The following is a 25,379-nucleotide window of genomic DNA, read 5'->3' as shown; positions in this document are numbered from 1 at the left end:
TGCATCTAGACAGAATAGAGATGAGAGATGGTACATTGTATTCATCATCATCAACATCGTGGCGTGTTGTTGCCCTTGTTTCCTCCCTACTCATCATATTCATGTTGCCAATGCAACCAATGCCTTCTTATTGCAAAATTGCTATCACACAAATGCTCCTTTTGTGAATCAGTAGAGCAGTTTCCTATTGTCTTCATTTTCATATTTGTGTTCATAAAAGCCTACTACATGATCAACATTGGTACCTCTGCTATCATCAACACGGTTTGCGTCTTCATCAAATGTTTGCATCAACTATTGCAAAGCCAGCTACAGAGTAGCCTATGTGGCCATCTTTACAGCCTACATGATTATCATAGTTTTCTTTATGATTGTCAGTACTTGCATGCTCATCAAGGTGGCCTACATTGATATCAAGACCTGTGTTTTGATGTGATCATCATCACAGCTTACATGATCCTCAAGTCCCATGTTGTCATCAATATCTACGTTGGCAGAAGGGAAACTAGCATCAAGACTTGAAGCATGATCAGCATCTTAGCCTTCAACATACCTTGCTTTGTTGAAAGTAATCGCATCATCACTATCATCATAGCATCTATAGCATTACCTTCAACACTCTCATCGGTTGTAGAAGCAACAAGGGTATAACAATCACTCTTCTTTACCACATACACTTCACACTGGCTTGTCCAAAACGAGGTTATGAAAGTTTCAAGGTTAATCTTGTGTCTTCAAAACTTGAAATTGTATCCTTGAAATTGCGATGAGACACTACCATTGAATGAAAATGCCAAGAGGTGAAGACCTTTCCATGTCTTTCAAAAACAATGGTCTATTTCCATCATGCATAATGTGCAAGTTTATTATTCAAGATCAAATCCAAAGCCATTGTAATCACTGAATTCCATGTATGTCATTGAGCGAAAGGCAAAAAAAATCCCAAACCTCATATATTCCCCAAATAATTTATGTAATGTCTCACCAAACCATATATACCATGAAGCTATCAAGCCAAAACAATGTATCTTTGTGTATCCATGTAAAAGATATTATCATAAGACTTAAAGCCAAATAGCAATTGATCAAAGAGAAGACCAATATAGAGGCCACAAAGAAAACAAAGATCAAGGACACCATGAAGCCTACCAAAGCATGCCAAAGTCCAAGGAAGGAAACTAGAAGAGTAAAAGTAAAGCAAAAAAGAATATTAAAAGTGGAGTCAAAGTCCAAGTGCAAAACCAAAGATCAAAAGAGGAGACAATCATAGCCAAGGAATCAAAAGCCACAAAGAACCAAAGATTTTATATATATATATATATATATATATATATATATATATATATATATATATATATATAACCATTGGCACCAATGATATAGCCAAGGGGACAAAAAAGAATCCAAACTTTTTGAGTTGTATTACCTACATTGCATGAGCTAAAAGCCTTGGAAGAGTTTGGGGGGGAGATTGGGTGTAGTTATCTAAAGGATAAGCTAGCACCAAGGGGTAGGTGTTAAAAGTATAGTGCTAAATGCACACCAATGTAAGGTTCGAATTTGACAAGTGTTATAGGTACAAAGGGTTGTATCCCATAAGCAAAGAGAGGGAACAATGGCACATTTGAAAAGCTATAAAATAATGTACTTGCTTCATTATCATCAATCGAGTATATTCCATATCATCATGATTCTCTATATATTCTTCTTCTTTAACCCATGGCTCATCTTATCCTCTTATCCAAACCATGTTTTGTAACAGTTTCACGATTAAATTTTGGTAGATGACTTGGACGATGGGAGATTCTTACAAGGATGTGCCTCTAGAGAAAATTCTTGATAGTGGAATTTAAGGATAGTGCATGCCAATTAGACATTGAATCTCATGATCAATAGACTACCTATGTTGTGTTTATGTCTCTCTTTGGAAGATGCATTTCATGCAACTCAGGCATCACTCCTATTGAAGTAATAAGTGATGTTGTGAGGGTTGTTGAGAAGTATTACTCTGAATTCGGACACCAATCCTTTGAAGTAATAACTGATGTTATGAGGGATATTGAGGAGCATTTGTAGACATTAATGTAGCTTCATAACCATAACCAATGATGTGAGGGTAGGGCTATTGAGGAGCATTTGCAAACATTGTTATAGCCTCATTACCTTTGGAATCTCAAACACCACCATGGAAGGAGCTTCCAATCTCGGGGGGAGAGGGGTGTTGGGTGGGGGTCGTGCTCTAGTGCATAGTCAAGTTGCCAAAGGAGGTTACTTTGGATGAATTAGAAGCAAATAACCCTAATCCAATATCTTGAGCGAAATGATGGACAATAGACTGATTTACAATAACCCCGTCTTAAATGAAAACCACGTCAATTTGAAAGACTAGAGTTACAGAATCATTTGTAGATGTGAAGTTGAAGATCAACACCGGTCATCTTCTCTTGGTCATTGTTTTGTATTTCAAGGAAGTGATTCAACAGCACCCTGAACATCAACAAATATACATAAAAGGGCCCCAAAAGATCCCACCTACCAAAATTTGGAAGACACCATGTGTTAAAAAGATGTTCCTTTTGACAACATGCCAAAGGAGATTGTAAATGGTGCATGTATGGATTTGAATGCCCAAATCTGCAACAAGGACTTTGCCAATGGCAGACTGCTTTTGTTACTTTAGAATATTCAAACTTCCGAGCAAGAGGAGAAAAGTGAGTTGGATTAGACTTGTGGTTGCCTCATTTTGAGGAAAATAAGCATGAACAAAGCATTTGTCATAGTGATTTTGTTGCTTGATGCCTTTTGAGAGAGCAAGATGCAATATGTTTTATTACTATTAAAAGTGATAGTAGTAGCGACATTTAAAGAAAGGGCCGCCAACAACGCATTTATGAGCTAAGGTGCAAGAGCAATAAAGACCATTGGCACAGCATAGGGACATAGGGAATATCATAGTAGGCAACCGACTATATAAGGGAGAGACCTTAGAGAGAGAGAGAGAGAGAGAGAGAGAGAGAGAGAGAGAGAGAGAGAGAGAGAGAGAGAGAGAGAAAGAAAGAAAGTTATATTAACGTCTTCTAAAGACCAAAACTGGCCTATGAGACAAACTGTGATACAACTGATGAGGTCCAGCTATCCAAAATAAAAGTGCTGAATGAAAAGCTAAAAACTGGAAACTGAAAATACGGTGCTGTGAGTGTGATAAGTGTCGTGTATGTGTATGTGCATATGTAGCTCTGGTACTCCAGATAATGGCTACAAAAGGGGAACAAATGTCGGCTGTGATAGGGGAACAACTGTCGGCTGTGATAAAGTGGTGCGATGTGTATATGTAACAGATGCAGGGAGATATACTATCCTAGTAGCAGTCGTCGAAGTCGCTAATAGCAGGTGATCCCTCCTGGATGCAGGATGTGGTACATCGGCGGTGGAGAAAGAGCAAACTGGAGATCTGAGATCCAATGTGTTGAGTGTTGTCGGATCTCAGTCTGTTGTCGATGTAGATCAAGAATCCTCCGAATCTCCTGTCGGTGTGGCTGTGGGGTACGAAACCCGCGGATCCTCGTGCGGCGTTGGGTACGCTGGTCCTCAGCCTGCTGTAGTGTGAGCCCGGAGGTCTGGCTGGAGGCTGGTACAGTAGCTCTCACTCTGTCTGTCTGAAAGAACTGTGTAATAGTCGTCTGGGTGGGCCCCTCTCTGACTGGGACCCGCTGTGTGCTCTGCTCTCTGATGTGCCATGCCTCTCCCAGAAAACGGCCAAATGATCTCTGATCCATATCAGTCATACATCCCTGAAGTGAGCTGCTCAATGTGTATCTAGATCTCAACTCTGAGTATGCCGGGCATCTAAGAACAAAATGCTCCTCACTCTCCACCTCTGATCTGCAAAGGGGGCATATCCTCTCCTCCCGCGGGATGCCACTGGCTCTGCCACTCTCAATCATAAGCTGATGTGATGATACCCTGAGCTGTCCAATAAGAACTCTCAATCGATGTGGCATATAGATCTGCATATATCTCGGATCTCTATGAATCCCTGCTCTGATATCCTCAAGAAATGTGTATAATAATGTGCCATCTTCGATGGCAGTGGCTGTGCAGGGCTGACCCATGTCCTCTGTATATAAATATGCCATATCTCCTGTCTGATGACTCTGTTCCTCTCAGAGAGAGAGAGGGTGTAAGTGGGAGCCTGAGTATCATATAGAAGAGGTGGGAGTCTATCAATGTCCAGCCCATGTCTGTCAAGCCAAGCTCTAGTCTGTGCATACCATGATGTGGTATCCCCCGCTCGAGCCATCTCCTGAGATGCCATATATGCTCTATATGCAATGCGATCTCTGTCCATATCCTGAAATCTGTGTAGGAAGCAGACTGTCGGAAATAATGCCTCGACTAGCATGGGCGGTGTGGCAAGCTCTGCTCGCACAATGTCATGTGGGACTGAGGCCTTGTTGTGAATCAATCTAGATATCATGATCACCTGAGGTCTCTCCATCAATGTCCATACATAATCGGCAAGGCCTGGCCCCCATATAGCTGCTCCATACATCAGTGCTGGAGTGATTAGAGTATCAAAGAGCCACCGCTTGGTGCGGGGCTCCTGGAAATGTGCCTGATGACACTGTCGCTCCATAAGAGCCAATGCTGAGTATCCTCTAGTGAGGCAGTCACGAGCTGCCTGTGTCATCGAGAAAGTCCCTGAAGCTGCTGTAAAGGTGACTCCCAAATATACATATGATCCAGTGACCTCAATACTCCCTCCTGCTGCCATGAAAATACTCTGTCTGGGTATCTGAGCTGATGTATGGAATATAAGAACCTTGGTTTTACCAAGGTTCACTGTCATGCCTCTCTGTATGCAAAAATCATCCAATGCTAATAAATGCTGCTGTAATCCCTGAGCTGAGTCTGAGACCAACACAATGTCATCTGCATATAATAAGATATGAACTGTGGCTCCACTGAGATCTATACCTCCACCGGCTCGCTGTTAAATAAACTCTGCTATCTCATCAATGTATAGCCCAAATAGAGTCGGTGAGAGTGGGCATCCTTGCTTCACACCAATGGTGCTCACAAGGGGATCTGATATACCTCCCGGACATCTGACTCTGCCAGTAACCCGCTCATATAGTGCATAAATACCCCACATCATGTCATCATCCACCCCTAGATCAAGTAGGCGTCTGAAAAGCCTCTCTCTCGGAACCGTGTCAAAGGCTTTGCGGAAATCCACAAAGCAACAGTACAATCTCTGTTTCTTCACTCGTGTCTGGTTGATCAGACAACGGAGAGTGAAGATGTGATCTATGGTAGAAAATGCCCGTCTGAACCCTGCCTGTCCGGGTGTGCGCATGCACTCTCTCTCTGCCAGCGTGCTGAGCTCCTCCTCCATCACCGTGCCATAAAGTTTGGACAAAACTGGCCCAATCATGATGGTCCTATATGTGTTAGGATCCATAGGATCCCCTGACTTATGGATAGGTACAATGGTGTGCTCTGTCCACGAGTCAGGGAACCCCTCAGACAATGCACGGTTGAAGAGGTGAGCAATGAGTGGAGCCAATGTGTCTCTGCCATATATAATATGCTCTACCTGAAGATCAAACTGGTCTCGAGCGCGGCCATGTTGTAACCGTGAGATAGCATGTTTCACCATACTAGTGGTGAAAAATGATGAAATACCTGGTCTCGGTGTACATGGTGTGGGTATCAGCGGCTGTGCGGGTACATGATATAAACTCTGTGCGTATCCATGCCATACTGCAGGGTCATATATCGGTGTGGGTGAGCGTGGTTCTCTGATCTGCCTCCATGCCTCTGCACAATCTCTGCTCATAAGAAGGTGGTATATATCCCAATATCTCTCCTCCTCCCATTCCCGCTTTTTACGACGGGTCAAGCGGTGCATGCGTCTCTGCGCCTGTCTGTGTGTGATCTCTCCTCTGGTCTCCAAATCTGTCATGAAGGAAAAATGCAACATTAATATTTGCACCTTGGATTAATTCCAGCCTTTGTAAATTTAGCTTTAGCCTATATGTACATGTGTGAACAGCCCTTAAGTTTGGAAGAGGGTTAGAATAAAAGGGACTAGAGGCCAAAGGCAAGACATCTTTTGATCATTCAATAATCTTGGCTTTACCATTTTTTCTTGGAGTTAGCTTCTATCTAGCCTATGAAGCACTCAGCCATGGCCATCATGTATTCTTGAATCTCCAACCATTAATACATGATGAGGATGTCTTGGTGCAATAGATTTATTAATTCTTTGTTGTAGCTTAGTTAATTTTCAATTTCAGTTAGATTTCATTCCATGGTTGATTGCTTTCATTACATTGGTATCAGAGCCATAGCTTAGATCCTTGCAGAAGTCATTTTCAAGTACTAGATTCAGTTTCCTAGGCTAGAGAGAGCAAACCATAGTTAAAAATTTGAGTGACAGGACTTGACAGGACATGGAGGATTCAAACCGGAGTTATATGTGAAAGTCTGCTACAAACAGAGATGAAGATGGTGATTCTTGGCATTAATAATGGAAGAAATGGAGGGCTCCAGCCAAAATAGCAGGACGTGATCAAGATTTGAGCCAAAAATTGGGGTAAGTGTACAAACTAATGGTTACAGGACACTTTAACTGTGGTTACTTTTGAGAAGGAAGGGTTTCTTCTTCCCTTTCCTCATTCCTTCAAGCTGCCATACAAACTGCCATGGACATTTCTTCTCAGATCTTCTTCCCATGATCTCTAATCCTCAAATGGCTTATGCAAGAGTGTAGTATGGGTCTTAAGCTACCTATGGATTACCTACATGCCTCATGTCTACCACGTTTTCATCACGTGATGCAAGAGTATGTCCAGCAACAGTTTGCGCTGTTTTTACAGCCCCCTCCCCTTCGTGATCAGCAAACGTGAACTAATCTGAGCTTGTACTCTTCATGAGAGGATCAAATGGAGTGCAACTATGAGTCTACATCATCTTCTACTTGATCTTTCACTCCTTTTGGAAGATGGGAGCTTTCTCAAACCCTGGATATGGAGTTTTATGACAGTTTTGGACAGCACTCAAATTTCTCAGATTTCTTCATCAAGATCAAAGGGTTTTTGCTCTATCTTACTCTCTGAAGCTTCTACATACATCCTAGTACCAACATTGATTGATCTTGAAGCTTGAAGCTTTGATGAAGCTTGGATATGGAGATTGTAAACTCTATGTATAACAGTTTGGGACAGCATTAAAGATTCCTGAAATTTTTTAAGCAATTCATGGGGCTTTTGTGGGCAAAGCATCTCTGAAGCTTCCTCAATCATTTCCCCTCAAGAATCCATCAACATTGGACCGACATTGAAGAGATTGAAGCCAATGGAGGTCTAGGTGTTCAATGGACAGCATGAAGCTTTTATGCCATTAAATTTTGGCATTCCCTCTCAAATTTCGGGATCTCTTGGACACATTGAAGCCCTCTCTATTACCTATTGCAACCTACTTCAAGTAGAGAAGGTAATTGGTCTTCATCAACCCTCATTTGGATCATTCATGGAGTCATGGAGCTTCCATGGGATCAATGGAGCTGAAGCTTATCAAGGAAGGGATTATCCTTGAATATTGAAGATTTCTTGGACTGATTTTAGTTGGATTATCAAGCTCAGCCCACCTATGTCAAGCATTATGGATTGAAGGTCATTCCATCAACAATGCTCTTCTCCAATCAATCAAATGAGGTACTCTAATCACTCTTAATTTCTCTTTACATCCAATTGTTGCTGATCTCATTTCCAATTGCTGAAGAGAAATAAGAGGATTAAATGAAGCTTTCATTCATAGCCTAATGCATTACATGAAGCCTATAGGTTATCTCAGTCATTGTCTTTACTAAACCTCTTCAATTTTACTGAAATGGCCATCTCTAAATGTCTCAAACTCTTCCATAATGAATGAGCATTACCCATCTATTTCCATTCACTGAAATCAGTAATTTCTTGAGCTTCATTACTCAATCTTTCATTGCCTAACCCTGACATGAAATTGATTGCCTATTTTGCCTCTTGATCATAAGAAAATCATTACCCAATTGGTAAGTGAGAAAAACTTTGTAAGCAGTGAGTCACTGCTGAGGTAAATACCTCTCCACTTCTCATTTACATTTCAGCCTTTTCAATTTCAATCTTGCATATCATGAAAAAGGGCAAATGAAAGGCAATTGTATTTCCTTCCTATTCCATGCATATCATACTGATTTTTAAAGCTAGAATTCACTTGCCATGTACTTGCCCACGAGGAAAAAGTGGATGCCGGGCGAGTCGGTAGGACAATAGTGAGGTGACCCTCCCCTACCGACGAGGACCCTGAAGGGGAGCGCAACCCGGTCCGAGAGGGAACTTTGCAAACCCCTCGGGTCTCGGATCCCACGTATTTTCAAGTTTAGGTGCAGGTACAAATCTCAAAGGCATTTGAAATCAGCCTACAGCATGAGAATGGACAGTGGTTCTTATGATATTGGCAAATTTATGGTATGGCAAATGTATGAAGACATATGGCTACAGTAAAATGTATACATCCTATGGTAAAGACACTATGGTTCAGTCTGAAAGATTGGAACAGAGTATGTATACATACCCTCATTAAAGATTGCAGTCTACTTTGAGTCAGACAGCCATTTTACTGGTTACTGAGGTCATTTTCAGTATGGGCAGACGTATGAGACTCTCCTACAAGGTTATGAAGTTGGTACATGCTGGGTATTGATGGTACAAGCCATTAATTGACTAGAACAGGGTATTCACTGCCTGCAGGAATTTTCAGACAGCAACAGAAAATCCCTTACAGAAATTTCTGTACTCATCCATTTTCTGCATTTGATAGATCATTGGATAGAGGGCTCTTCAAGCTTTGAACAGAGCCAGAGACCTCGTAATTTGGAGCTCTAGAAGTAGAGTTAATCAAGTTTTTCTACTACAGAAATTCAGGACAGAAATCAACCCATGGCTAGAAATAAGAAGAGAGACCCTGTTTTGGATACTATCAATGAAGAATTGAGGGAATATCAGCAGGATAGGGATGAACATCAACAGGAAAGGGGTGAACATCATGACACTTCTCAAGATGCCATTTATCGAATGCATTATGAGAACGATGAGGTCGATGCAAGCTCCACTCACTCCCCTACCAATCAACCCTTAGAGACGTCTCATATCTCAATGAATTCAAACAGTTTTCAGCAATTGTCAAATGACATAAAGGATATGAAATCAGGTTTCGAGGGTATAAGGTTGGGTATTGACAAGCTTGTAGCACTTCTTGGTGAGAAAATGTTGCCTACAGCTGGTCTTAATATCCCACACCCGCATAGGGCTGAAGAACCACCTAAACCACTTAATCCTAAGGTGGTAGGTCAATTTGAAGTTGGAGAATCATCTAAAGCTAAGGATTTTGCTCATCCCACTTCACTTCAGCCACAATTCCATCAACAAAAGGGTCACTTTCAGCCACATGGGCAGGATTCTCAAGAAAGAGTGCAAACAAATTCAAAGCATGATGAAGACATCCATGGATGCAACTCTTTCTACAAGCAATTTTACCCTCAAGCAAATGTTGGTGGTTATGAGCAAGTCCATATTAATTCAACCCCAAACTCTTATGGGCAGCCACATGGACATGTGAATTCAGCCCCAAATGCTTTTGGACAGCCACAACAAAATTTCTCTCCTCAAGTGCAGGCCAATAGGCCAAGTCCCATGTCAAATCATGGTTGAAATCAGCAAAATAATGGGCAGCAACCACCTTTCAATTCACCAATGCATGGACAACCCCCCAATGTGAGCAATACATACTTTCATCCTCAAGGACATTGTTTCCAGCCACAAAGTCATGGTATGCATTATGGACAGCAAACTCCTTATGCACAAGGGCATGGAAATAATGAATATTCTAGGCAAGGACCTTTTGGCAATTCTTTTGGGCCACAAAACCATAGTGGGCAGCAGCACCCTAATGGACAACCTCCTCAATACGAGAGAGAGTACAAGGAGAAAATAATTATCTCAAACTTCAAGGGAGAGAATCCTTCACCCACGGAGTTGGAGGAGTGGTTTGACAAGTTAGAGATGTATTTTTCTCTTTACCCAAGGCCCGAGAATGCCAAAGTAAAATTCGCAGCCCTTCATCTAGAAGGCTATGCTCACACTTGGTGGAGATATATGGCGAGGATGGGACATGACTTCTTGTCTTGGGATGCATTGAAAAATGCTATGATTGAAGTCTTTGTTTCCCCTATTGAAAAAGAGAGGTTAGAGAAAAAGTGGTATGCTCTTGAGCAACATGGTCTCTCGGTTAGAGAGTACTCAAATCAGTTTTTGAACCTCTCGATGTATGTTCATGGGGTCTCCGATAGTGCCAAGTTGAATAAATACATATTTGGTTTGGAACCTATTCTTTCTTCTGAAGTTGGAGCCATGAATCCTACATCCCTACAAGCTGCCATTCAATTGGCTGAACGTTATGGGCAGAAATACAAGGGTTTTCAGCCAAAAACAGGGCATTCTTTTCAGCCTACGCAGTTCTCAAGGAGATCAGGCCATTATGGGCATGGTAAAACTGATTTTCAGCATATTGGGAAGCCATCAAATACTTACAGCAATACCTACAGCAAGATACCCACTTTTCCTACTGTGTTTGGGTCAAAACAAAGCAGTAATTTCATACCTAATGCTGAAAATAGATTCGATGGAAAGAGGACTGATATAAATGCCAAAACTTCAGTCCCTACTCAAGGCAAACATGTATCGAATGATAAGCTCAAAGATATGTATGCTAAAGGTCTATGCTACAAATGTGGAGAGAAATGGTCACCCGATCATAAGTCCAAATGCAAGGCTAAAAATATGAAGATTAGCATGATCATCGAGGATGATTCCGATGGTGAATCTATTGAAGGAATCTTGGCTCAGCTTGATGTCACAACAACTCAAGAAGAGGCGCATGGAAATGAAGAGAATGTCCATGAAGAGTTCTATGATCCGATGGATGGGTTTCCTTTCGACCCGGGTGGTCATTATTTGGATGATTCATGGACTGATTTACATCCATCGCTATGTGCCATATCAAGTGATGCATGGAGTGGTTCAAGAGGGGATAATACCCTACGCCTTAAAGGTCAAATCAAGGGAAGGACCGCTCATATACTCATAGATACGGGAAGTACACATAGCTTCATTAATGCTAAGTCACTCAATGGGCTGAAATTGAATACGCATGAAATGCCTACATCACTCAAAATCCAAGTGGCAAATGGAAATTTTGAGATGAGCAATCAATGCTGTCCAAATGTACCTATCACCTTTTCTCCATTGTGCACTACATCAGTGAGTCTAATTGCATTAGAAATGGGTCCCATTGATATAATACTTGGCTGCAACTGGCTGAAATCTTTGGGCAGATTTACCATGGATCTCAACAACATGGAAATGGAGTTTAAATGGTGCGGACAACAAGTAACACTACATGGAGCTGAAAAGAAAAGAATGGAGATGATCAGTCCCAAGAAGGTTAAGAAAGAGATAAATGCAAAGGCATGTATGTTCACCATTCTTCTTTCCAAGATTGAAGAGGATCAGCCCTCTTCTCCTACCAACAATATGGACCCATGTCTTTGTAATTTGCTGAAAGAATATGATGATATTTTCCAGCCACCTATCTCTCTTCCTCCCAAAAGAGAAGTGGATCATCCCATTGACTTGTTGCCCAATACAAAGCCCATCAACAAACCACCATATCGCCTCTCCAAAGTGGAAAGAGAAGAGGTAGAACGCCAAGTCAAAGAGCTTTTGGAAATGGGTCTCATTAAGGCAAGCCAATCACCTTTTGCTTCTCCAGTCCTTCTTGTGAAGAAGAAAGATGGCTCCTTTCGAATGTGCATTGATTACCGCGATCTCAACAAGGTCACTATCAAGAATAGGTATCCCATACCTAGAATAGATGATCTCTTAGATGAATTGAAGGATGCCAAGGTGTTTTCAAAAATTGACTTGAGATCGGGATATCATCAAATACGCATGAAGGAAGGGGATGAATTCAAAACAGCCTTCAGGACGGAGAGGGGTCTTTATCAGTTTATGGTTATGCCTTTTGGGTTGTCAAATGCTCCAGCCACATTCCAGTCTCTCATGAATAAGATACTTCAGCCATTGCTCTTTAAAACAGTTTTGGTATTCTTTGATGACATTTTGATCTATAGCAAGAATAAAGAAGACCATTTGCAGCATGTAAAAGAGGTCTTTGACATATTGAGGATACACAAACTGTTTGCCAAGGCCACTAAATGCTCTTTTATGACAAAGGAAGTGGAGTACTTGGGTCATATAGTGGGAGAAGATGGAATCAAAGTGGATCCTAAGAAGGTTCAGTGCGTCAAAGAATGGCCTACACCAACCAATGCCACTTCATTAAGAGGGTTCCTTGGTTTGTCATCCTTTTACCGACGGTTTATGAAAAACTATGCTCATATTGCAGCTCCTCTTACCGATCGGCTGAAAAAGGAGGCCTTCTTTTGGGATGAGATCGCGGACAAGAGCTTTAATGAGCTGAAAGAATTGCTTGTTTCAGCACCCATACTAGTTTGCCCTGATTTCTCCAAGACTTTTACCATTTATGCAGATGCCAGTGGTAGAGGTTTGGGAGCAGTTTTGGTACAGGAGCATGGTGTCATTGCATTTGAGAGCAGAAAATTTGATGATAAAGAGAGAGAGATGCATGTTTATGAGCAGGAGATGCTTGCTATTTTACATGCAATCAAGAAATGGCACCACTACCTCTATGGGACACACTTCAAAGTCAAAAGCGATCATAGGGTCTTGAGATATTTTCTCTCGCAGCCCAATCTTTCTCCCAAGCAAAAGAGATGGTTGGCTACTTTGCAATCATACGATTTTGAAATATCATACATGGCTGGCAAGGATAATGTGGTGGCTGATGCGTTATCAAGAATGTGGGCATGCAGTCTATCTACTGTGTCTACCATCTATAAGGAGTGGATTGAAGACATTCAAGAGGAATATGTGCTTGATGAGCATGCTGCCCAAATTTTACAGAAATTACAGCAAGGGTGTGATGCTGAATTTCCAAATTTTAAAGTGCATAATGGCCTCTTATGGTTTAAAGGTAAAGTGTACTTGATTCCCAGCAGTAAATTCAAGTTGAAGGTGCTTCAAGAGATGCATTCATCGCCAATGGCTGGTCACTTGGGCCTTTTCAAGACGTTTGATAGAGTTCATCAAAGTTTTTATTGGAAAGGTCTATGGAAAGATGTTAAAGAGTATGTATCTCAATGCTTGGAGTGTCAACAAAATAAGGATTCCACTCTATTACCAGCTGGCTTACTTCAGCCTTTACCTATACCTACGGGCAAATGGACAGATATTTCCATGGACTTCATAACGGGATTGCCTACTACCAGTCATGGATGGAATAGTATCTATGTGGTAGTTGATAGATTGACCAAATCAGCCCACTTTATCCCAACTAAAGTCCAATATTCAGCAAGACAAGTCGCCGAGCAATTTATGGAAGGTGTGTTCAAACTACATGGTATGCCTATGAGAATAGTATCAGACCGTGATTCGAAGTTTATGGGCAACTTTTGGAAAAGTCTATTCTCTTCTATGGGTACTTTCCTCACTCCTAGCACGGCCTATCATCCTCAGACTGATGGGCAAACGGAGAGAGTCAATCATTGGGTGGAAGTGTACCTTAGGCATTATTGTCATGACACACAAGCTTCATGGGATCGTTGGATCCACCTTGCTGAATTTTGCTATAATAACACGCATCACGTGAGCATTGGGATGTCTCTGTTTGAAGCTCTTTATGGGTATAAAGTTCAACTTCCATCAGTTTTATTTCATGAAGACATCAACCCACAAGCAAAGGAAGAGTTGGAAAGAATGGAGTTGCTCATGAGGCAATGCAAGGACAGCATAAGGAAAGCACAAGACGTAATGAAGGTCTATGCTGATGAGAAAAGAAGACATTTAGACTTCAAGGTTGGAGATTGGGTATTTCTCAAAGTGCCCAAGACGCATTATGCTTCACTAAAGGGTGGGAATAACAAGCTTGCTCATAGGTTTTATGGACCATATTTGATTTTAGACAAAATTGGAGAGCTTGCTTATAAACTTCAGCTACCATCCTCCACTAGAATACATGATGTATTCCATATTTCACAGCTGAAGAAGTATGTTGGGCCCGATGTACAAGTATTGGAAGAGTTACCACCATTGGATGAGGCAGGACTGATCATATATGAACCTGAAAGCATTATTGGAAAGAGAGAGAAAGTTCTCAGAAATCGTACTCTCATTGAGTATCTTATTAAGTGGAAGAATTTGCCCATTGAAGAGTCTTCTTGGCAACCATCCACTTATGTCAATAACTTTCCTTGGCTACTACAGGATGATATATGATGCAGTATGCAGTGACTGTGCAGAGACAGCTTGCTGTATGAAATTTCTGCAGACAATAAAACTGTCCTGACTTCATCAAAATTTGATTCTAATATTATGGGGTGATGCTTGGGAGTGTATACTTCGTTTCCACACCTCGTACGCCATATTTGGACCAATATATCAAAAGTTATGGCAGTTTTAGTGAATCAGCCCTGTTTGGACAGCAGCCAGTTTTCTCACAGTTTGGTATGCAAAAGGTCTTCTTTTCATGGACAGTGCTTTCTTATCATTTGGAAGATGAATGGGCATGATTACTATTATTCTTGACTTGGATATAGGCCCTTACTTCTTGGTTTTGAGGACAAAACCATCTTCAGGAAGGGATGGTTTGTCATGAAGGAAAAATGCAACATTAATATTTGCACCTTGGATTAATTCCAGCCTTTGTAAATTTAGCTTTAGCCTATATGTACATGTGTGAACAGCCCTTAAGTTTGGAAGAGGGTTAGAATAAAAGGGACTAGAGGCCAAAGGCAAGACATCTTTTGATCATTCAATAATCTTGGCTTTACCATTTTTTCTTGGAGTTAGCTTCTATCTAGCCTATGAAGCACTCAGCCATGGCCGTCATGTATTCTTGAATCTCCAACCATTAATACATGATGAGGATGTCTTGGTGCAATAGATTTATTAATTCTTTGTTGTAGCTTAGTTAATTTTCAATTTCAGTTAGATTTCATTCCATGGTTGATTGCTTTCATTACAAAATCGCATAGCTGTCGACGTAGATCTCTGCACTCATCATCATACCACCTGTTCTGTGGCATGGTACCGGTCCGAGGGGGGTGCGTGTATGTGTGATGTGGAAAACTGAGTGTAGCAGAATCATGCAGAATGCGTGTGATATCCGTGGTCAGTGTATCAAGGGGTGCGTATGGATCAAGTGACGTGATGTGCTCCTCCAGATGCTGTGAGTAAACATGTGAGAGCTCATGAGTGAAATGTATGGTAGTATGCATGTGGGGTATGATATCTGCAGGTGGTGATGGTAATGAGGTGAGGAGTGAGAAACTGAGAAAGGTGTGATCGGCACCGAGTGGAAGTCTCCCAAGGCCGAAGGACTCGATAGTATGCATCCCGTCGATCGGTCCGAGCAGATAATCTACAGTACTCTCGCCCCCCCCCATGTGGAAAGCACGTAAGACCTCTTGAATATGGCCATCGTGCCATCCCGTTATAAATAACGAGATGATGTCTACTACCAAGCTCAAGTAAATGCCCTCCATACCCTGTGGCATCTGGCCCAGTATCTGTTGACTCCCTACTGATCCCCAACTCCTCAGGGTCTAATGCTCTCATGATCCCTGGCTGCCCCATATCAAAACTCTCACACTGTCGGCTCTGTGTGCGCCCGTTGAAGTCCCCCATAAGGAAGACCTCACCCAAACTAGAATACAGAATAATGTCCTCTGAGAGCTGTGAATAAGGGGAGGGGGAATCTCTGGCCTGAATATCACCTTGCGTAGTAGCATATCTGGACCCTCGTGGTGAAAAGTAGCATACTGCCATATAGATCCATCTCTCATCTGATATCTGCACTCTGATCCATATGTAACTGGCCTCCTCATCTCGTCTCACTAACTAGATATGTCTCTGTATCCCCTGACGGAATAGAACTGCCACCCCTCCTGAGCCCCTAGATGTGCTCTGCCTAGTAGTAGCCCAGTATGCAAATACCCACTCAAATCCTGTAATGCGTGGGAGCCCTCTCTCTGGGCTCTCATGTGTCTCTGTGAGGCATATAACATCATGGTCGGGTAAAATCTCCTCAAGTCTGTCCGGTCGTGACCATAGGGAGCCGTTGCAGTTCCAAACTGCCACACGTATCGGGGTCTCCTGTACAGTCCTCTGCCTCGTCTCATAGGCCACGCCCCCTATTTGGTGGGGCGTCCATCTATAAAAATCCGGCCATCTCGATAGAAGGCCTTACGGCCTTCTCTACGTGCTTGGAGTATCTATGGCATGCATGCTCGTCTGTGTGTAATCTGCATCTGAGTCAGGTCCTCATCCATGAAGATGGGAGCCCCAGTCATCCCTCGGAGCGAAATCCGCTTCCGAAAGAAAGCGGCTCTGTCCTCCGGTGTGCTCATATGTAATATCAGAGCTCTGACCCTGGTAGTATCTCGTCCTGCACGCCATGCTTGAGTAAAGGGCATGCTCGTGTACCCTAGTCGGGTGCATAGCCCGCGTGCGTCCTCCTCCGGAGAGGCCCCTTCGGGGAGCCCGGTAATACGCACATTCAATCTACGCCCATTCCTGAGCCTCTCCTCCTCTAAGGTCTCCTGAACCCGGACTACCTCCTCCTTTTTATTTTCTTCCTGGACCTCCTTCTTAATGTTCTTCTTCACTACCTCAATCCACCCCTCCTTATTCCCTTCTAATTCTTCCTTCATGTTTGCTTTGATTTTTTCCTCCCATCCCTCTCTCGAAGCCTCAACTTCGGTTTTAATGCATACCTGGAGGTCCTCTCGGCATTCCTTCGTGATAGCCTCTCGGAGGTCCGCTTTGAAATCCGCGTCCTCTCTTGCCTCCCGTAGATGTGACACTTCCGTTTGTAGCTTGTCCAGGTCGGTTTTGAGATCCCTCTTCTCTTCCGTGAGTGTCTTCACCATCTCCTCCAGTCGCCGAATCCTCTCATGGAGCCGGTGGGTTTCTTGGTTCAAGGCATTATCCGTATCCTTCTTGAAATCTTTCTTCGCCTCCTTGATAGCTTGGCTGATTAGAAGCTCCACGTTATGGAGCTCGAGCGGCATGTCGCCTCACGGGGAAAAAGCCCCCTCGATAGACCTGTTGAATGTCAGAGAGACCACCTTCAATGAAGAGAGAGAGAGAGAGAGAGAGAGAGAGAGAGAGAACTTTTGTCCCTCCATCGATTGTTCTCGAGTATTTGGTAACTATCATTTCCATCTCTACAAAGACTATTATATTGTTTTATCTAGCAATACACATTTGAGTATTTCCTTCATTGAGTATCTTGAGATCTATTTTCATTGCTTTGACTTTGTCGAACTCTATACACCAAACACTGACTCTAGAGTAGGATGTCAATGTCCACTTGTGTCAGCTCTAAGTATGACTGCCCTCTACTCTGTGGTGGTGGTGCTTGGACCCAATTACAATTACCTTAATTGTTGTTCAAAGTTTGGGAATGAACTCTTTGCTAGCCCATGAGTTAGCTAATTTTATACTTGATTCTATGGTGATCAGAGCTAGCTATATCCTGGTTGAGAAGCATCATATCAATCATAGTCTTTATGCTTTAATAATCATGCCATGAATCCTTGACAATAATGCTATGAATCATAGGCTCATGTGAGGGATCTGACTGCTTGTATTTAGTGTGGTAACTAACAACCTACTATCCAACTATTTTTCCTCTCCACTAATCAAAGTCACAATGGTTAAGAATGCTAAAAGAGAAAATAATGCCTCAATAATGACCTTGATGTAGCTTAGTGGAGAATCTTTGATTCAAATGAAGGAAAAGCTACTACTACCCTACTTCCTTTTAAAATTTCTCATATCAGATCCTTTAGCCTGCACCTCGTTAAGGCTATTCTTTCCTTGTCTTTAGGATTTCAAAAGTAAGAAAATGCTTATAAAAAGAGAATATGAGCTCTATTTTGAAGCAACAAATGCCTTAGTTGATGGTTCACACTTAGTAGAAGCAACATTGATAATTTCTTGTTGAAATTTGTGAGGAAGGGTTGCTAAAAACACCATGGATGTTAGAAACAAAACTTGAAGAAGAAGAAGGGAAAAATGTTTTCCTTAAGCCTCTTCAAATCCATCAATAATGGTATTCCACTCGTTGCTCGTGAGATCAAGGTCTCTATTGCAAGCTTTGATAGTAAGGAGTAAACATCAAGTAAAATAAATTATGATTTCTTGCTGGACAAATTTCTTCCATAGAAGCTTGTGAAGGCTTAAAAGAAAAGAGAAAAAGAGTGTTTGTCTCAAAAGTAATTATTACTTTTTTCCCTTCTTCGACTTTAGTGAAGGTCCATTTTGCCAAAATACCTCTTTAAAAATGCCTCTTTAAAAAATGAGTTGCTAATTTGTCCATCCATTGCTATATCTATCCCTTCTAGCTTCAAAGATCTCTAGAGTGGTCTTCTTCCAACTATGGGAGTCATCTAATTGAATAGATGTGCCATTAATGGTCTCTATAGTACCTATACTTGAACTATCTTGGATTTCCTGTAAGTGAAAATGAGATCAGATGTGCCATTAATGGTCTCTATAGTACCTATACTTGAACTATCTTGGATTTTCTGTAAGTGAAAATGAGATCATTTTTCACTTCTTTGACTTTAGTGAAGGTCCATTTTACCAAAATACCTCTAAAAAAATGATGAGTTGATCATTTGTCCATGCCCTGCCATATCTATCCTTTCTAGCTTCAAAGATATCTAGACTTATCTTCTTCCAACTATAGAAGTCATCTAATTGGATAGATGTGCCATTAATGGTCTATGCAGTACATGTACTTGAACTATCTTGGATTTCCTGTAAGGGAACATGAGATAGGATATGATAGAGGTGATGGGAAAGTGGATGAAAATCTAAGCTCTAATACCACTCATAAGAAAGGGGATTGAGAGGAAAGAGAAAAGTGTAGAAGAGAGAAAGAGAGAGGGTCTAACAAGGAAAGAGAAAGACTAAGAAATGAGAGAGAATGATAGAGAGAGTTGAGAGGAAGAAAGGACATCCATGATAGTTATGTAAGAAAGGTGAAGAAGATGAAAGAGACTTTATAATATTAACCCATGGTTCTTGAAAATAAGCCTCCTTACACCTTATATATTATGTCTTGTGGCTAATATGATTTTCCCCCTATTTCTCATTTTCCCCTTATTTGTTTCCCTTATTTTTTCTCCATTGCAAATGCAACCATCCCAGCATAGTTGCCGTAGTGAACCTTCCTCACCACACCCTTTGCAATCCCCCTCTTCCCTACCTTTTGTCCAATCACAAATGCACCCAACATGATGTTCCATAGAAATTCTTGATCCTTTGGTGGCAAACTTGGCAACCAATTTTATTCCATTATGCATGCAAGCTCGTCCCCCTTAGCAAAGTCCCCCATAATTTGCAAGCATGGTCTGCTTCAATTCTTTTGGTTCTACCAAAAGCTCCCGTTGCTCGAGTGCAAAGGACCTTCATCACATTCTTCCCATTCAAATAGAAACTGTATTTCTTTGGGAGTGCTATCCCCCCCCAGTAGAATATGCAGTATTGAGATTCGGATGAGACTACTAGCTTCCTCAAAAGACCGCACTCTTCTATTTTATCAATCTAGTGACTTGCTTTAAAGCACCCCTGCTTTGCCAAGTGCGCATTCCTCTCTTGCCAAATAGTAGGAGGTTTAAAAGCCCAAGTCCAAAAGATGTTGTCTTCCAAAGCTTTGGATCCTTTACTTGCCAATCTCTCAAATTATATTTCATCACAATCAACCATCTCCTAAAAAATCTTCAACCTTTTGATATACATACGACTTACAACTGGCAACGTACAAAGCCTTCTCTAAGATAGCATATAATTCTTTCATTACTTTGGACTTCCAAATTTGTACCATGTTTCTTTACCAAAAGCCCCTTGGGATCAAACAAAGCAAACCCTTTTGATACTCTATAGTACAGCCTCATATATGATCTACCCGAAGAACAAAAATACTTTTAACTTGGAGCTTTGAGCCAATAGCTCTTCACTGCATTCTCTTGGTTGTACCTCTATGTCAATAGACCCACAAGAGCAACCCATGAACCTTCCACCAAAACAAAAAAACTAAAACTCCTCTAACTCAATTATCAACTTCATTAATCCCCTAGAAAGGTCTTCCTTCTCAACAAGTTGAGATAAAAGAGAATAACTTTGTTTTCTTAAAAAAAGATTTAAGCACATGATAGGCCCTAATTCTTTTGTATATGAACAATACTCATCAAAACATACTTTACTTCTAAAAGACCTGTCGGGGTGAAGATCAAGAAGCAATGTAGTAAATTTCCACGTGCATTTTTATGTAGTCAAACGATACAAAGACTGATTGGCAAGCTAATTTGGCAATACTCCAAAACATATATAAGTTTAAAATCTTAGCCAACAAAATGCTAACTAGTACTATAAGGACTAAGAAATCATTCAACAATTAAGGTAGATCCATCTATAGAAATTACACAACACAAGGGATAGAATCTGAGCAAGGAGTAGATACCACACAACAAATATAAGATGAATAGAGAGTACTTTAATTTCAAACGAGCCGATACAAAGATGACTCTATCCACCTGTGTGCTTCCACTGTGAAGCTTAGATGGCGATCCAGACAAATGATAGGCAGAGCTTAAGGTAGCTAAAAGAATTATGACTAGGTGAAAGATAGATTGGCAATGGCTTTAGAGAGGTCTTCCTTTTATAGCCCGAGAAGGTAGTCTGGTCAACGTATCCAACCATATTATGAATCTTCCCCAATTGGCTAGGAAATATTCCAAGGAATATTTCGAACTCCAAAATAGGAGCCCTTGATAACTCTCGCACCTCGCAACTTGATGCATTGTGCCTCGAGTCGCTACCAACATAACTACTCTATCTAACCCAAAGGTTAGATCCATAAAGGTTACCTTTTTGCCATCCGATCACATACACCTCATCTGACATATAAGTCAAGACCCACCCAATGTCCATGTTCACACATGGCTTCTCCTCATAATGAGGGCCTTACAACTTAGAGCACCATGGATCATTGGTGGCACCTTATGAGGGTGGGATATTGAGCATATCTAACACCATCTATGACACTCTAAAATGCCCAAATAGCCTACCAAACCACTTGATGGAATCATTGCATGAATGTGCTAGGAAAGATGCACATGGACGTTCTAAATGCTTTCATCATAACAATTATGCACGTCAGAAAATACTGCAGACTATTTACAAAGAAATCAGTTTCAAAGTGCAGAAGCTCAAGTGGATGATGCAACTGGCCAGCATTCTTGAAAGCATGGATGATGGAGGGCACCCATTTGCACATCCAAGCAATCCATAAGTCCAGTCATTGGGTGTGTTCCATTTCATTCTTGACTCTTAATGCATAATCCAACATTCGAGGCGCTCCTAGATATCCATAGCTCTATTTCAGCTAGTATAAGTCACAATTCAGGTCTCAGACCTGCAGCTTCAATCTCAGCCCTTTCTGGAGACAAACACATTCACCAAACAGCCACAGTAGCAATCCTAACATTTTGCATTTTGCACAACCACTGCTCTCACCAACCAAATTTCCCCATCACCATCAGATGTGTCAGTAAACAATACATTGATCTCCCTCAAGCTCTCCCAATCCCAGTATCTGTTAAACACGAAGACAGCAGTGTGCAGTGGTGCCATCTCCTTTGTCTTTGTTTGATCTTTGACTTGGCATCCAACTGGGCATCCAAGCCACACCTGGTCAAGGACTACAGATCATCCAGATTTGCATCCACCTGCCCTCAATAGAGTTAGATAACATGATGTGAACCCTCGAACACAGCTCCATCACTTGCTGGATGAGCTAGTCCACTCACACTACTTGAATCATACATGTAAAGACTATTATTGCTAATTTGATAGAAATAATAATGAATCTGCCAATCCATGAGAAATGAAAGACCACATGGTCCACATAGTTCGGGATACCCACTCGAGCATAGCAAGATGGAGAATGCTAATACACTCGTCTACTATTATGCCATTCCATGTACACCAACATTTAGAAAATCTAGCAACAAGCAAGATACCTTACAACAGTCTTATGTATGAAATCTGCAAATGGTGTGAACAAGTTCAAAGCAAATGGGGCATGGTTTCATGTCGTGCTAAACAATGGAGGTGCTAAATAATGAAGATAAGAAAGATAATGTGCTTCTCTTTGCTTAAGTTTCTGTGGCCAATAGGGCTCCAGCAAAGTGACTAGAGACCAACTCTTTGCTGTATTGGAAGCTATACATACACACATGCACAGATTCTTTTCATGGTATGATTTGACTCATGGTGTGGTATTTTATTTCAACAATTGTCCTGTAACCTAGACTCTCATTCATGTCCAGTGCAATCACTAGCTTTCTTACATACTATATTTCATAAGAGCTCTTGGGCTCTTAAAGAATGAGAGCTATGTATAACCATTTACCTCAATAATATACATCTCTCGCAATTATGTGTAATGACAAGGTTTATAATCTTTTACAAGTAGCTTCAGCTGAAACACTGAATTTAACTGCCACTGCTCTCTTCATGTGCTAATGTTGCAGTGACTTCCTGATGGTAAGTTGTTGCATGTAGCTAAAGAGAGGTAAGAATGAAAAGCTGCTTCAACTGCATGCCATTGTGAACAGAACATGACAACCAACTTGCACAGCTCGAAGATACTGGCAGTTACGATTGCTGTCTCGACAGCAGGAAGTCAAGGCAGGGCCACTAACATAATACCAGGATGAGAGTAGCAGACCACATTAAGCACCAGGAAGATATGATTAAGCATCAGGAAGATATGATTTACATCCTGACCTCATAAAATGTATAATAATAGGCATAGCCGTTAACTATAGACAAAGAGCTCATTCATCCATGAAGAATAATTGGATCATAAAGCCACCATATTATGCTAGGGGTGCACTGTGTTGTGATACATCTCCCATCATGCCAAGTCATGAAGTAAGTGGGCTCCATATCTCTTGCTATCCAGTGTGGCATATATGTTATTATGCCCAGCAGCATTGCTTTCATTCATGGCATAGAAACTAGCTGGAGCAACTGCACCTTCTTCCCTTCTTACCATCTGTACTTGCCCCTGCCCTTGCATGTAATGCTGCTGGGCACCTGTCAGTGACAATCCATCACTATGCTGAAGGCCTAATGTCAGAGATACCCCACTATTAGCTGTATAGCTTCCAGCAAGGCCTTCGTGTGGATATCTACTTAATCCATTTAGATGCAAAGATCCATAACCTCCAAAACTTTGGTGATTAGCCTGAGAAATTGCATTATGAGGCATGTTGTAGTTCTCCATGTGTCTGTTATCCATTCTAACTTTCATATCATGGATCTCTTCACCAGGCTTGAACTCCATGCCTCCACTAGAATATGAAGACAGCACAGAAATAGAATCCTGGTTATCGTTTCGAGCTCTTTTCATCCCTTGACTTGTGCTTTCTTTCTCTTGAAATGAGAAACTGTCTGCCAGATTGCTGGCCAGATTTCTGTTATGGAGCATATCTGAAGAATGCTCAGAGAGCAACTGAGGATCGGAATATTGTTCAAGATGTGCATCCTGCATATTTGCCTGCTGTGTACCCTTGCTTGCTTCACTGTTTCCTGCAATATCCTTCAAGCTGTTACCTTTGCTCATGTCTTCTTCCCCCTCAGCTCCTTTATCTAGATCCTCTCCATCACCCTCCTTGATTTCTTCTGCATACATTTCTTCCACCATCGGCTTCCAAAGCCGGACACGGGCATTAATGAACCAATTAGAGACCTGTCAGCAAAAAGGCAGAATAAATTCCAGAGTTTAAGCAACTTCAATATGTGAATACAAGCTATTGTTTTGGAGGTGACGTCAAACACTGCTAGAACTCACTTACCTGGTTTCGTGTAAGCCCAGTTTGGCTTGCTAACAAATGTTTGTCAGAATCCTTCGGGTACCTACAGAGAATTCATGGCATCTTACTTTCTAGTATGCAGACCAATTATTGTGCCTCTCTTGAACTCACAACCATGCTAGTATGCCATCCAAATGTGCACCCTCCCTACCCCCACTCCCACCCTTACCTTTTTCCTTTATCTGTCTTCAAATGCTCTGGTCATAAGTAAAAGATCAAATATGACGATTTGTTAGGCAATCATGTACTCTATTAAAACAGTGCAAGAGCAACCAAGAAAGAGTTTGTAATGTGTGCTGGTGTAGTAGCTTAGGCTTCAGAGATGCACCACATGAATAAAGGCATTGCAGGCTCACATCAATGAACTGCAGTACAGATTAAGTCCCAAGATAAAAAAACTCCTTGACTGAAATAGGAGATATACTTTTAAGGGGAGAGATTTAAGTTGCTAAAGATCATTGGCGTGAGATCAGCCCGTCTAGAAGGATTAAAGTAAACAAGTTTCTTGTATAATGAACTTCCCCAGTCCGAATAATATGCTAGCCACAAACATGGGGGTTTACAAAATCTATTTCCATCAAGTGAAAAACTGGATTTCTTGAGATACCAACTGACATAAAGGTACAATTACCAGATGATCTGCAAATTGAGATTCAACAAATTGGCTACACTATAATCTATGAAGCTATCACCTACTTGTGACTCTGTCACTGCATAAGTGGGAGACACTATAAGCTCCATCTACTATTAATATTTAGGATTTTTTTTGGGTTAGTCACTTTGAGCCTTTCTATGTTCCTATGAAGTGTGCACATGTATTCTTATAAACTACCCTTGTTATTTGGTTGTTTTGGTACTCATCCCTATCTTGGGTGAGTCCGCTCTCTGATCAAGGCCCTGTCCCTTGCTTATTTCATGATTGACTTCTATTCACATTCATTCATTGCATTTGTGCCTTCATCGCATTTGTAATATGCATGTACTACGTATCCAGTATCAATGCAGTCCAACCTAAGAGGCCCATATAATCGGGCACCATGCTAAAGAATACAACGTTAGGGAAAATGAAATGCTTGTCACTTTTGAGGCTTGACCAAGCACAAGCAATAACAGCGACTCTAGCTCCCCTAGATGCCCTCATTAGCATCCACGTCAAGTAAAACAGTGAATTGTGTTTACTCGACTTGGATTACAAATGATAGAGATCACACAAAAAATACATAACCTGATTGCAACTTAGAGAACA

At 41.4% G+C, this 25,379-nt stretch overlaps 1 protein-coding gene and 1 pseudogene across 5 annotated transcripts in view; both read right to left on the bottom strand.

Annotated features, from left to right (window-relative positions):
* Positions 1-16,372: 16,372 nt before the first annotated feature.
* Positions 16,373-17,070, bottom strand: LOC148013205 (uncharacterized; annotated as a pseudogene).
* Positions 17,071-22,515: 5,445 nt separating this feature from the next.
* LOC148013204 (uncharacterized) overlaps positions 22,516-25,379 on the bottom strand; it is a 70,071-nt gene continuing 67,207 nt past the window's right edge. For all 5 annotated transcript variants that reach the window (XM_087667970.1, XM_087667972.1, XM_087667969.1 and 2 more), the window contains 2 exons: positions 24,116-24,176; positions 22,516-24,009 (listed from right to left, as the gene is read on the bottom strand). In XM_087667970.1, the coding sequence (XP_087524096.1) occupies positions 23,173-24,009; positions 24,116-24,176 (898 nt within the window). In that variant the 3' untranslated portion in view covers positions 22,516-23,172. The remainder of the gene's footprint in view (positions 24,010-24,115; positions 24,177-25,379) is intronic.

This window comes from Lygodium microphyllum, chromosome 26 (assembly GCF_053477565.2).
Source record: "Lygodium microphyllum isolate KBCC chromosome 26, Lygodium_microphyllum_v1.1.10, whole genome shotgun sequence".
In the NCBI taxonomy this organism is placed as follows: domain Eukaryota; kingdom Viridiplantae; phylum Streptophyta; class Polypodiopsida; order Schizaeales; family Lygodiaceae; genus Lygodium; species Lygodium microphyllum.
The sequence above is the reverse complement of the archived record's forward strand: the minus strand, read 5'-3'. Positions and strand labels throughout refer to the sequence as shown.